Source organism: Cetorhinus maximus, chromosome 14 (assembly GCF_964194155.1).
Source record: "Cetorhinus maximus chromosome 14, sCetMax3.hap1.1, whole genome shotgun sequence".
Taxonomy (NCBI): domain Eukaryota; kingdom Metazoa; phylum Chordata; class Chondrichthyes; order Lamniformes; family Cetorhinidae; genus Cetorhinus; species Cetorhinus maximus.
This window is the reverse complement of record NC_135892.1, coordinates 40,309,533-40,323,806: the sequence shown is the minus strand read 5'-3', so window position 1 is coordinate 40,323,806 and position 14,274 is coordinate 40,309,533. Positions and strand designations below refer to the sequence as shown.

Here is a 14,274-nt window from a genome sequence, read left to right as displayed (position 1 = left end):
TCACCAAGCGTGGCTCGCTAGCACCAGTACAGACCAAGCTGGCCGAGTCCTAAAGGACATGTGCACTTCTATCAGATCTCCCCTCAATCTTCTTAGCTCCAAGGGGAATAACCTCAACTTCTCCAACCTAACCTTATACCTAAATTCCATCATCCCTGGAACCGTTCTGGAAAATCTTCTCTGTATCTTCTCAAGGACCCCCACATCTTCCCTTAACTGTAGTGACCAGAACTGGGCGCAGTATTCTAGTTGTGGCCTTACCATAGCTTTTTAAAAGGTTCAGCATAACTTCCCTGCTTTTGTACTCAATGCCACTATTTATGAAGATCCCATATGCTTTGCTGACTACTCTTTCAATCTGGCCTGCCACCTCCAAAGAACTATGCACATATACCCCAGGACCCTTTGTCCCTGAACACTCATTAGAAATGTGCCATTATGTATGTATTGCCTTTCCCTATCCCTTCACTAAAATTCATCACCATGCACTTCTCTATATTAACTTCCATCTGCTACTGTCTGTCTATTCAGCTAGCTCATATCTTGTTGCAGGTGTCACATCATCATCAGTATTTGTCACACCTCCAAGTTTGTTATCAGCAAATTTTGTAATTTTACTCTATTTTAATATATACACAATATAATTTAAAAAAAAGGTCCTAGACCACTGGGGCACACCATCCTCCAGTCTGAAAACAATCATTTGCCACCACTTGCTGTTTTTTATCCTTAAGCCAATTTTGTCTTGTAGGGAGGCTTCAGATGGACATCACTATTAGGGAAGGAGGAAGCAAGCCCAGGCCTGACAGGGCCAAGGTTTTGTTGTGGACCTGCTAAAAAGAACAGGTTAATACCAGAACATATGAGATGGCAGCAGGACTGGACTGCGTAGGTCACACAGGGCATTTTAACTTTCCGATTGCTTGATATTCAATAGTTGTTGGAGGTCAATCATCTCAGCTCCAGGACATCACTGCAGGGGTTCCTCAGGGTAGTGTCCTCAGCCCAACCATGTTCAGCTGCTTCATCAATGACCTTCCTTGCATCATTAAGGTCAGAAGTGGGGATGTTTACTGATGATTCACAATGTTCAGCACCATTCGCAACTCCTCAGATACTGAAGCAGTCCATGCCCAAATGCAGCAAGACCTGCACAATTTCCAGGCTTGGGCTGACAAGTGGCAAGTAACATTCACGCCACACAAGTGTCAGGTGATGACCGTCTCCAACAAGAGAGAATCCAGCCATCACCCCTTGTTGTTCAATAGCATTACCATCGCTGAATTCCCCACTATCAACATCCTGGGGGTTACCATTGACCAGAAACTGAACTGGACTAGCCATATAAATACTGTGGCTACAAGAGCAGGTCAGAGGCTAGGAATCCTGTGACAAGTAATTCACTTCCTGACTCCCCAAAGCCTGTCCACCATCTACAAGGCACAAGTCAGGAGTGTGATGTAATAGTCCCCACTTGCCTGGATGAATGCAGCTCCCACAACACTCAAGAAGCTTGACACCATCCAGGATAAAGCAGCCCACTTGATTGGCACCACATCCACAAACATTCACTCCCTCCATCACCAACGCACAGTAGCAGCAGTGTGTACCAACTACAAGATGCACTGCAGGAATTTACCAAGGCTCCTTCGACAGCACCTTCCAAACCCACGACCACTACCATCTAGAAGGACAAGGGCAACCGATAGATGGGAATACCACCAACTGGAAGTTCCCCTCCAAGTCACTCACCATCCTTACTTGGAAATATATCAGCATTTCTTCACTGTCGCTGGGCCAAAATCCTGGAACTCCCTTCCTAACAGCACTGTGGATGCACCTACCCCACATGGACTGCAGTGGTTCAAGAAGGCAGCTCACCACCACCACCTCGAGGGCAGCTAGGGATGGGCAATAAATGCTGGCCCAGCCAGTGAACCCTACGTCCCGTGAATGAATAAAGAAGTTAAAATCATCTCCCATAAATGCAGAAGCACTCACTCCAGAGGATTAGCAGTGGTAATTAAACCAATGCCATGATTTTAGAGTGTTTCTGTCATGCCACCCAGTCTGTTTTATTCACTCCATTAGAAGGTAACTAGATGCAAACACATTTATCAAACATTGCATAACTTGTTGCAGTTGTCAAAACTAGCAGTTCTGCAGATGTACAATGAATATCCAATTGCCCTTGCACAATTTGCCAATGAGAACTTTCAAAGGTCTATTTTATTGCATGTTACTCACAGACATCCAGCCCCATACACCCAATGAAAATGAGCAGGCAGGGGGCTAAAGTTGAGCCTTTGACCATCCCACAATCTTCCTGCATGCTCTATGCCCCTATTTCACTCTCCACTCACCATTTTAACTTAGCCATTTGTGGCTGAGGTTCAGGCACCCACATCAGGCAAGCCTGGACTTAGTAATGCTCCAGTGACATTATACCTGCCCCGAAAGCATTTTAACTAAAATTTGAAGATATTCTGTCTATCCTAGGACCTGGCAGCAAAACATAGCAGGATTGGTGTCTTGTGGACCCCTCAAGCTGTATAAAAGTGGGTTCTCAGGTGCAGTTGAGTTGATCATAGGATCTTTTGCTGTTCAGTAAGCAAAATTTCAGTGGCTGTGATATAATGTCTTGACTCATTGAAGATCCAAGAATAATTACAAAAATTTTGAGTGTTTCTAGATTCCAGGTCATTGCTTCTACACTGTCTCCTTACAATCCTTTAGCCAGGTGCCTCATTATGGGAGCAATTCTTGCTTCTTACTTCTAGATGGAGAACTTCTAGAGAAACAGTGCAACAATCTCAGCATTCACCATGAGCATAATGGTGTCAGAATAAATCAGGTGCAGGGGCTGGCCAAAGCCAGCACACAGGGCCTAGAGGCGATGACTCACCTCTTGGAAATAACTGCAGAACAGTACAAGAGGAAGGTATGTTTCACCATGGCGGTTGCCACAGATCTCTACAACTTCTTGCAAAATGAACTGCCGCCTACTGGGCCAGGGAAGCCTACCTTGTTAGTGGCACTCAAAGTCACCCGAGCTTTGAATTTTTCTGGATCCTTTCAGTTGGCAATAGGGGAACCTCGGCTGCGACTACCCAGACTGCTGTGAGCAGCTGCATGAACCAGGAGACCAATGTCCTATTTCCCAGGGCTGAGCAATATATCTCATTTCCCACTGACCTCAACAATCAACAGGATAGAGCTTGTGGGTTTGCAGCAGTATCTAAGAGGTCAAGGGAGACCAAATGCAAGCCAGCAAAGTTGGTCAATAGCTAGTCAAAGAATCAACATTGTGCAGGTACGTGCACAATTTACAGAGACTGCTACAATGCATTTATTCTCAGACATTTCACCATCTCGTTTGACTCTGGGAGGAGCATGGCAGGATGGCTGCATGGAGACAGGGGACACTCCCTGCAGACTTCGATGATGACACCCCTGCATAACCTCACCATGTCCAAGACCACAGATACAATCAAGGTCAGAGCCCAGTTACAATCCTTATAGACTACCTGTAGCACTGTTCAAGCAGAGATTGAGGTGCGAGGACAGCAGAGGAAGGAGGGGGACATGAACACCTTGCAGCAAAATATGTGATGGATCAGTTAATTCTGCTGATCTTCTTGTACCCATCCCTGAGAGCTTGCAAAGAGAACTCTGCCAAACAGGCCTTGCCTTTGTTACCTCTAGACTGGAATTTTCCAATGCTCCCCTGGCTGGCCTACCACCTTTTACTTGTGTAACCTTGAGCTCATTCAGAATCCTGTTGTATTTCTCCTAACATGTCTCGTCCATCACTCTTGTGTTCACTGGCTCCTAGTGCAGCAACACCATGGTTTTTAAAATTCTACCTTGTTTTCAAGTCCCCCCCTCTTCCAATTTCAACTCTACAAGATCTCTGCACTCCTCCAATTCCAGCCTTTTGTGCATTTCTGACTTTGGTCTCCACCATTGGTGGCTATACATTCAGCTCCTGGCCTAAACTCTGAAATTTCCTCCCTAAACCTCTGTCTTCTCTTTTAAGACACTTCTTAAAACCCACCTCTTTGACCAAGGTTTTAGTTACCTGTGCTAATATCTTCTTATGCAGCTTGATGTGAAAATTTTGTTGATAGTGCTCGTGTGAAGGGTCTTGAGACCTTTACTTTAAAGGCACTATATCAATACAAGTTTTTGATATATTCTTCCCGTTTCCTTTCATCCTTTCATGAAGAACATTTAAACCATTCAGGTGACATCTATATCCATTGCACTCTGGCCATGCAGATTCCAAAGCTGCTAATAAATTACTCTGCAAACCAAAGGTGATCAATGTAATGCTAAACATAATTTTTAAAAAAGTCTTCCATTCATTTTTCTCTCTGTTAATCAATCTATAGTGCTTTTCTTTAAAGAAGGTTCTCTAACTTTACTTCTTTTATAAGATATTCCCTTAGTGGGCTGAGCAGTGCTGGTTCAATTCCTCACATGCGGACATTTGATGTCCATGGCCAGTGACTTCTGAGTGCTCAAACCTTCTGCAGCTGACTACTGCTGGAGCGGTTTGGCACAGCTGTCTGTCTGACACCATGTGACGGGGTGCAGGAATGTACAGGAATACTGATATTCTAAGAGAGGCCTGCAGATGCTACTTCTATCCTACCACTGCCACTCCCTTGGGGTTGGGTTTTATAATTTCTGTAGTCTGTAGGACAACAGACAATAATAGTTGACCAAGCCCGTCAATGCCCCTAACCATTCAATCCACCATTCTGTCCATTGTGGAGCCCAGAGTATGCATGGTAGCTATTTGACCATCCACAAAAGCTGAAAGTCATACTGGAAGTGGACCTCATAGCAGGAAGGCTCCAGCATCCTTGAAGGTGGTCATACTATCCAGCTTAGAGTGCAGAGTGGCAATGCCACATGGACTCTATCCATGGACTCTCATCATTAGTAGTCAAACACCTTGATTGAGTGGGGGAAATGATTTTCCCCATAGCTGGTTCATGGCACTCCTCATCTCTTTCTTCAGCAGAGGTGGGGCAGACCTTACCAATCAACAAGGCAACCCCTGTACTAACTTTGCTGTAGCCTATTGGTGCAGTGTGTTTCAACACATGCAGAGACCCCTCTTGTTGAATATTTAGCCCATATGGAGTGCTAATGTCTAAGATGGTGCTAGGGGTTGAAACATCTAACAGTGCACCTTCAGAGGATTGTCCTCCTTAAGGTTTGCAAGAATTCATTTTGCTTCTAGAGATTTCTCAGTGATGTGAGAGAGGAATCAGAGAAGCTGCACATGGTTGTGTGGTAGTGCAGAGAGTGTAAGTTGATGTTGCTAAGCTTGCTGCAAATATGCTGAGCTGAGGGAAGGGATCAAATAACATGTAGACACCCAGATTAGATATTGTTCCTTTGGAAAGAGGGTAAGAGTGAGTATGTGTTGAGAAGTCTGCTGGAGATGTGTATAGTGGATATAGTGGACATATTGAGAGGTGGAAAAGGAAAATGGAATGAAGGTAAGGAATTGTTGAATATAAAGAATGTGTATATAATGTGAAGTGAAAAAGGAATGGTGGAAGTTCATGTGTTATGTTTGAGAAGAGAATGGTACTTGGTGTGAATAGAGGAGAGGAAAATGCATGTATTTCAAATGAACGAGACACATATTGATGTACCTTTGTGATTGTTGAAAGATATAATGCAGGGAGGTGGTGGGGTTGGGGCTGAGAGGTGTCTTGTCAGGTAGTGTTGAGAGATGAAGAAGTGTACTTGACCTTGAGGCTCTTATGAAGTCAATTACCTTTTCCTACAACTAACCCAGGTCCTGACCCGCTCAGCCACTTATTTCTGGCATACTTAACAGTGGCTTTGGGGATGCTCCTGTCCTGTACATTCTGGAAAACAGTACTTCTCTCTTGACCTTCGGTTCCTCCACTATGACTTCCAAAGGTGCATTAGGAAAGTTGGGGTGGTGGGAGTGGGGCAGTGGTGGCAGCGGGAAAGTCCTTTGACCTATTATCACTGTAGCCAGAAACCTTCACATCAAAGAATTTGAGTCAGAGAGGTGCCTGAAATTGTGCAGGTCACATGACTGGGAGAGCAGCATATTCTTTAAACGTTAATAAGTCTTGGAAGTTAAAATAGACTTTGTCTCACACAGCAAGCATCCATGGGGGTTTGCTGCCTTCACACAAGATACCCATCATGAGTGAATATTAGATAAGTTAAAGTAAGATAGTGCTTTGTATATGAAAAGTACCAGATTCAATATTGAGGTTTTATGCTGTCACAACTGCTACTCAAATGATTCAATTTCCTTTACCTGTCTTTTTCCAGCTGTTTGACTTTGACATTGAAGTGAAACCAATGTTGGAGGTGCTGGTGGGAAAAACTATTGAACAAGCTCTACTAGAGGTTATGGAGGAGGAGGAGCTGGCTAACCTGCGTGCTTTGCAACGTGACTTCGAGGAGCTTCGCAATGCAGAGCTTGCAGAAGTACAGCGTATGGAAGAGAAGGAGAGACGGCACAGAGAGGAAAAGGTATAGTTCACTCCAATTTAAGATATGTTATGTGTAATCCTTATCTTGCACTGTTGTGCAAGACGGGTGCAAAGGCATAATAGTTTAAGAAAAAATTTAAATGACTTTGAAGTTAAAAGATCACTAAGAGGTAGGGCTCTTAGGTCAGTGTAGATTATTATGATTTAGCATTTAATTCATAGAAATTATGGAATCATAAAAATTTTCCAGCTGACCAGTATCAGTATCATCAAGCCTGATCCCACTTTCCTGCGCTTGATTATGCATATTAAAAGTACTTCTTAAATTCTGTGAGGGTTTCTACCTCTACCCGCTCTTAGGCAGAGAATTCCAGATCCCCACCACCCTGTGAGTTAAAAGATTTCCCCTGTAATCCCTTCTAAACTTTCTGCCACTTATTAAATAAATGGCCCCTGGTAATGGATCCCTCAACCAAGGGGCCTACCTATCCACTCTAGCAAGACCCTTCATACACTTCAATTAGTTATCCCCTCAGCCTCCTCGGTTCCAAAGAAAACAACCCGAGCCTATCCAATCTTTCCTCATAACTAAAATTCTCCAATGCTGGCAACACCCTCATAAATCTCCTCTCTATCCTCTCCAGAGCAATCACATCTTTTCTATAGTGTTTCTATAGACAATTTCTTAGAGCAGTATGCTCTAAAGCTAATCAGGGAGCAGGCTATCCTAGGTCTGGTAATGTGCAATGAGACAGGATTAATCAGTAACCTCATGGTAAAGGAGCCTCTAAGTGACAGCAATCATAACATTATAGCATTTCATGTTCAGCTTGAAAGCGTGAAGTGTGGTTCCATGACTAGTGTTTAAAGCTAAATAAAGGTAACTGAGGGTATGAAGGCAGAGCTGCTAAGGTGAACTGGGAAACTAGGTTAAAAGGTAGGACCGTAGCATTGCAGTGGCAGACTTTTAAGGAGATATTTAATGACTCTTAGCAAAATGTATCCCAGTGAGAAAGAAAGGCTCTTTGAGAAGGATGCATCACCCATGGCTAAATAAGGACATAAAGGATAGTATTAAATTGAAAGGAACACTGTACAAATCTGCAAAGATTGGTGGTAGGCAGAGGATTGGACAGACTTTAAAAACCAGCAAAGAATGACTAAAAAGATAATAGAGGCAGAAAGCAGAGTATGAGAGAAAGCTAGCTAGTAATATGAACACTGATAATAAGAGTTTCTACAAGTATTTGAATAGGAAAAGAGTAACTAAAGCTAGTGTTGGTCCCCTAGAGAGTGAGCCGGGGGAATTGATAATGGAAAGCAAAGAAATGGCGGAGACATTGAACGGGTATTTTGTGTCTGTCTTCATGGCAGAAGAACCATAGAACACTACAGCACAGAAAACAGGCCATTCGGCCCTTCTAGTCTGTGCTGAAATATTATTCCGCTAGTCCCATTGACCTGCACCTGGTCCATAACCCTCCAGACCTCTCCCATCCATGTATCTATCATACTTAGAAAACATCCCAAAGATAATTGAAAATCGAAGTGATAGGGAGGGAGGAACTTAAAAAGATCACCATCATGAGGGAAAAGATGCTAGGAAAACTATTAGACCTAAAGGCTGACAAGCTGCCAGGACTGGATGGCCTGCATCCTTGGGTCTTAAAAGAAGTGGCTGCACAGATAGTAGATGCATTGGTTATTATCTTGCCCAAGTTCCTTAGACTTTGGAAGGGTCCCAGCAGATTGGAAAATAGCTAATGAAACACTTTTATTCAAGAAAGGAGGGATGCAGAAAGCAGGAAACTATAAGCCAGTTAGCCTAAGATCTGTCATAGGGAAAGTGCTCGAAACCATTGTTAAGGAGGTTATAGCAGGATACTTAGAAAATCGCAATGTGATCACACAAATCCAACATGGCTTTGTGAAAGGAAAATAGTGTTTAACTGATCTATTAGAGTTTTTTTTGACAAAGTAACATTCAAGGTTGGTAAAGGGGAAGGTAGATGTGGTGTATTTGAATTGCCAAAGGGCATTAGATAAGGTGCCTCATCAAAGGTTACTACACAAGATAAGAGCACATGGTGTAGAGGGCAACATATTAGCATGGATAAAGGATTGGTCAGCTAATAGGGAGCAGAGAGTAGGGATAAATGGGTCTTTTTCAGATTGGCAAGCTGTAACTAGTGGAGTGCCACGGGGACCAATGCTGGGTCCTCAACTATTTACAATCTATATCAATGACTTGGATGAAGGGACCAAATGTATGGTAGCTAAATTTGCCAATGACACCAAGATAGGTCGGAAAGTAAATTGTCAAGAGAAGTTAGAGATTCTGCAAAGGGATATAGACAGGTTAAGTGAGTGGGCGCAAAACTTTGGTGATGGAATATAACATGGGTAAATGTGAAATTGTCCATTTTGGCAAGAAAAATAAGAAAGCAGTGGACTATTTAAATGGAGAGAGATTGCAGACTTGGTGGTACAGAGGAGATCTGAGTGTCCTGGTACATGATTCACATAAAGTTAGTGTGCAGGTACAACAAGTGATTAAGAGGACAAATGTAATGTTGGCATCTATTGCAAGGAAAATGGCATATAAAAGTTGGGAAGTTTCACTGCAGTTGTACAGGGCCTTGGTGAAACCACATCTGGAGTACTGTATACAGCTTTGGTCTCCTTATTTGAAAAACATATAATTACTTTAGGAGCAGTTCAGAGAAGATTAATTCGACTTATTCCTGAGATGAAGGGCTTATCTTTTGAGGAAAGGTTGAACAGATTAGGCCTATAATGGGCATATAATGCAATGGGCATTGCAGTTTAGAAGAATGAGAGGTGATCTTATTGAAACATATAAGATCTTGAGGGAATTGGATAAGGTGGATACCAGGAGGATGTTTCCTCTTTGGGGGAAACTTGAACTCGGGGACATAGTTTAAGAATAAGCCCTTTTAAGACAGAGATGAGGAGAATTTTTTTTCTCTGAGGTTCATTAGAGTGTGGAATTCTCTTTCCCAGAAGGTAGTGGAGGCTGGGTCTTTAAATTTATTCAAGGCTGAGTTCAACAGATTTTTGTTAGACAAGGGAGTCAAGGGTTATGGGATGCAGACAGGAGGAGCAGGCTTCAAGGGCTGAATGGCCTACTCCTGTTCCTATGATCCATCTTCGCCACCTCCAGAGGTCTCCAGCAACACAGACGCCAGCCTTCAACCAATTTGATTCATTCCACATGATATCAAGAAACAGCTGAAAGCACTAGATACTGCAAAGGTTATGGTGCTGACAGCATCCCAGCAGTAGTACTGAAGGCTTGTGTTCCAGAAATATCTGCATCCCTAGCCAAGCTGTTCCAGTACAGCTATAACACTGGTGTCTACGTGACAAAGTGGAAAATTGCCCAGGTATGTCCTGTCCACAAAAAGGAGGACAAATCCAATCCAATCAATTACCACATCATCAGCCTACTCTTGATCATAAGCAAAGTGATGGAAGGGATGATCGACAGTGCTATCAAGCGGCACTTATACAGCAATACCTGTTCACTGATGCTCAGTTTGGGTTCCGCCTGAGCCACTCGGCTCCTGACCTCATTACAGCCTTAGTCCAAACATGGACAAAAGAGCTGAACTCCAGAGGTGAGGTGAGAGTGACTGCCCTTGACATCAAGGCAGCATTTGACCGAGTGTGGCATCAAGGAGCCGTAGAAAAACTGGAATCAATTGGAATCCGGGTGGAAAACTCTCCACAGGTTGGAGTCAAATGTAGCACAAAGGAAGATGATTGTGGTTGATGGAGGCCAATCATCTCATTCCCAGACATCGCTGCAGGAGTTCCTCACGGGATGTTTGCAGACAAATGCACAATGAGTGGTAAATGCACAAGACACCATATTTGGGGGAGCTGAGTTTTCAGAGGGCTGTTGGACTAGAGCAGATTACTGACAAAAAGGGCAGAACAAGGCCATGGAGGAATTTAAGCACAAAGGGAGAGGTACTGCGGGAGCAGGAGCCAGTGTGAATCAACAAGCACAGGCATGATGGGTGAAGAAGACTTGTGCATGTTATAGAAACATAGAAAATAGGAGCAGGAGTAGGCCATTTGGCCCTTCAAGCCTGCTGCACCATTCATTATGATCATCCAACTCAGTAGCCTACTCCCGCTTTCTCCCTATACCCCTTGATCCCCTTCGCCTCAAGAGCTATATCTAACTCCTTCTTGAAAACATACAATGTTTTGGCCTCAACTACGTTATGTGGTAGTGAATTCCACAGGCTCACCACTCTCTGGGTGAAGAAATTTCTCCTCATCTCAGTCCTAAATGGTCTACCGGTATCCTCAGACTGTGACCCCTGGTTCTGGACTCCCCCACCAGCGGGAACATCCTTCCTGCATCTACCCTGTTTAGTCCTGTTAGAATTTTATAGGTTTCTACGAGATCCCCCCTCATTCTTCTGATTTCCAGCGAATATAATCCTAACCGACTCAACCTCTCCTCATATGTCAGTCCCGCCACCCCAGGAATCAATCTGGTAAACCTTCGCTGCACTCCCTCTATAGCAAGAACATCCTTCCTCAGATAAGGAGACCAAAACTACACACAACATTCCAAGTGTGGTCTCACCAAGGCCCTGTATAATTGCAGCAAGACATCCCTGTTCCTGTACTCGAATCCTCTGGCTATCAAGGCCAACATACCATTTGCCTTCTTTACTGCCTGCTGCACCTGCATGCTTACCTTCAGTGACTGGTGTACGAAGACACCCAGGGCTCATTGCACATTCCATTCTCTCAATTTGTAGCCATTCAGATAATAACCTGGCTTCCTGTTTTTGCTACCAAAGTGGATAACCTCACATTAATCCACATTATAACGCATCTGCCATCCATTTGCCCGCTCACTCAGCTTGTCCAAATCGTCCTGAAGTATCTCTGCATCCTCCTCACAGCTCACCCTCCCACCCAGCTTTGTGTCATCTGCAAATTTGGAGATATTACATTTAGTTCCCTCTTCTAAATCATGAATATATATTGTGAATAGCTGGGGTCCCAGCACCAATCCCTGCGGTACTCCACTAGTCACTGCCTGCCATTCAGAAAAAGACCCGTTTACTCCTACTCTTTGTTTCCTGTCTGCCAACCAGTTTTCTATCCATCTCAATACACTACCCACAATCCCATGCGCTTTAATTTTACACGCTAATTTCTTATGTGGGACTTTGCCAAAAGCCTTCTGAAAGTCCAAATAAACCACATCAACTGGCTCCCCCTCATCAACTCTACTAGTTACATCCTCGAAAAATTCCAGTAGATTTGTCAAGCATGATTTCCCTTTCGTAAATCCATGCTGACTCTGTCTGATTCTGCCACTGTTTTCCAAGTGGAATCTTTTATAATGGACTCTAGAATTTTCCCCACTACTGACGTCAGGCTGACTGGCCTATAATTTCCTGTTTTCACTCTACCTCCCTTTTTAAATAGCGGGGTTACATTAGCTACCCTCCAATCTGTAGGAACTGTTCCAGAGTCTATAGAATCTCAGAAGATGACCACCAATGCATCCACTATTTCTAGGGCCACTTCCTTAAGAACTCTGGGATGTAGATTATCAGGCCCTGGGGATTTATCGGCCTTCAATCCCATCGATTTCTCCAACACCATTTCCCTACTAATACTGATTTCTTTCAGTTCCTCCTTTTCACTAAACCCTGTGCTCCCCAGCATTTCTGGTATGTTATTTGTGTCCTCCTTTGTGAAGACAGAACCAAAGTATGTATCTAGTTGCTCAGCCATTTCTTTGTTTCCTATTATAAATTCCCCTGTTTCAGACTGTAAGGGACCTACATTTGTCTTCACCAATCTTTTTCTCTTCACATACCTATAGAAACTTTTACAGTCAGTTTTTATGTTCCCCGCAAGCTTATTCTCGTACTCTATGTTCCCCTTCTTAATCAGTACCTTGGTCCTCCTTTGCTGAATTCTAAAGTGCCTTCAATCCTCAGGTCTGTTGTTTTTTCTGGCCAATTTGTATGCCTCTACAAGCAGTAGAATTTGTCTGAGTTAATGGAGAGTTCAGATTGGGAGGTCAGCAGGAGAGCATTATAATAGAGATGGCGATTGGGCAATGTTACAGATGTGGAAGCAGACAGCCTTTGTGCTGGAGAGGATATGAATTTGGAAACTCAAGAGTTAAGTTGGGTGGCAAAATTATGAACAGTTGACTTCAACCAGAAGCATGAAAAGGAAGGTGGAGGGGAGCTGAAATTAATGACAAGGATGCAGAGTTTATGGCGGGAATCGAAGACCATAGCTTTGGTATTTGCAATTTTTAACTGGAAAAAATTGTGGCTCATCCAGGACTGGGTGCTGTATAGATGAACAATCATCACATTGGCGAGATTGAGAAAGTTCATGGAGAGGTAGAGTGGTTTACTGTTGTGTCAGGAAGAAATAATAATTTTCATAATGTCATTTGGAATTTATTGTAGAGCAATAGTGGAGTCTGTGTCTATGTATGTGTATATGTCTGTGTGTGTGGGACTTAATTGAATTAGAAACAGCTGGTCTGAAGGCTTTGGTCTAAGAAGAGAAGCTAGGTTTGAAATGCTAAATGGGTGAAGTTTTAGAATGTGAGGTGTAAAGGGAACATTTGCATTTTTAAATAAACCAGACAGCTTGAATTCAAAGGAAGGGGTGAGATGTTTCACCTAGCCAGGAGAAGTTAAGAAACAGTGGGCAGAATTTTGCCCTTGATGGGCGGGTGGGCCCGACCGGCTCGGCGGCGGGCGGGCAGCCGATTGCCGCCACCGAAACGGGCCCCGCCGCCATTTTAAGTGGGCAGGCCAATTAAGGCCTGCCCAGCGGGCCGCCCGACGGGAAGCGCAATGCGCTTCCTGTGCTAGGGGGGAGAGATTCCCCAACTGTCAGAGTGCGCTGTTTAGCCCATGCGCACGAAAAAGCGCACATCTCCCTGAGGCAAAGTGCTGCCTCAGGGAGATCGCTGAAAGGCTGGCAAGTATAAAAAATAGAACAATAAAAATTTAATTAACATGTCCCCCTCATGTGAAAATGTCACACGAGTTGGGACATGTTAATGAAATAAACAAAAACTTTATTATTTAAAACCACTACCAAACCTCATCCCTCCACTGGATGAGGTTTGTAAAAAAAATCACCTACCCGCCTGCCCATTGGGCCTGTGGCCGAGCCGAAGTATGCACGGGCCCCTCAAAATCGTCGACGATTGGCATGTTAAGGGCCTTAACAAGGCCTTTAATTAATGGCGGGCGCTGCATCACGCGCCCACAGACCGAAATATCGCAATGCCGCGCGCTGACATCGGGATGCTCGCTTGCGACATTTTAAGCGCTGGTGTGCGGGCTCCGCCACCCGCATGCCAGCCAGAAGATTCTGCCCAGTGTGTTTATTTTTCCCAAAGATTACTGGTAAAACTGGTATTATAATAGATTTTTATAATTGGAGAGGTAAAGTGCAAAGACATAGTGAAACAACGGGAATTTGCATTCAAAGGAGAAAATATGTATAAAAGAGAGAAGGCTGTGTGCAAGGGAAGGCATTCTAAGATCTAACAAGTGTAAAAAGCCTCCAGCCTCTGTGCTCAAACTGCTGTCTGCAAGAACTGAAGTTAAGAAAAAACACTTTGAATTCGACTGTTCAGGGCATTGTGTTGCTTTGCCTGGGTCTTTTAAAATCTATATGTTTTTACTGTTGCCTTAACAGAGGTGTAACAGGGAATTACATTAATTAGGGG

The 14,274-nt window shown here is 43.7% G+C and overlaps 1 protein-coding gene across 1 annotated transcript in view; it reads left to right on the top strand.

Moving 5' to 3' along the window:
• The window catches only part of rsph3 (radial spoke head 3), a 90,891-nt gene that overhangs the window by 36,425 nt on the left and 40,192 nt on the right, over nucleotides 1–14,274 (top strand). Inside the window, exon 5 of the mRNA XM_078556837.1 lies at nucleotides 6,337–6,540. Within this exon, the coding sequence (XP_078412963.1) occupies nucleotides 6,337–6,540 (204 nt within the window). The remainder of the gene's footprint in view (nucleotides 1–6,336; nucleotides 6,541–14,274) is intronic.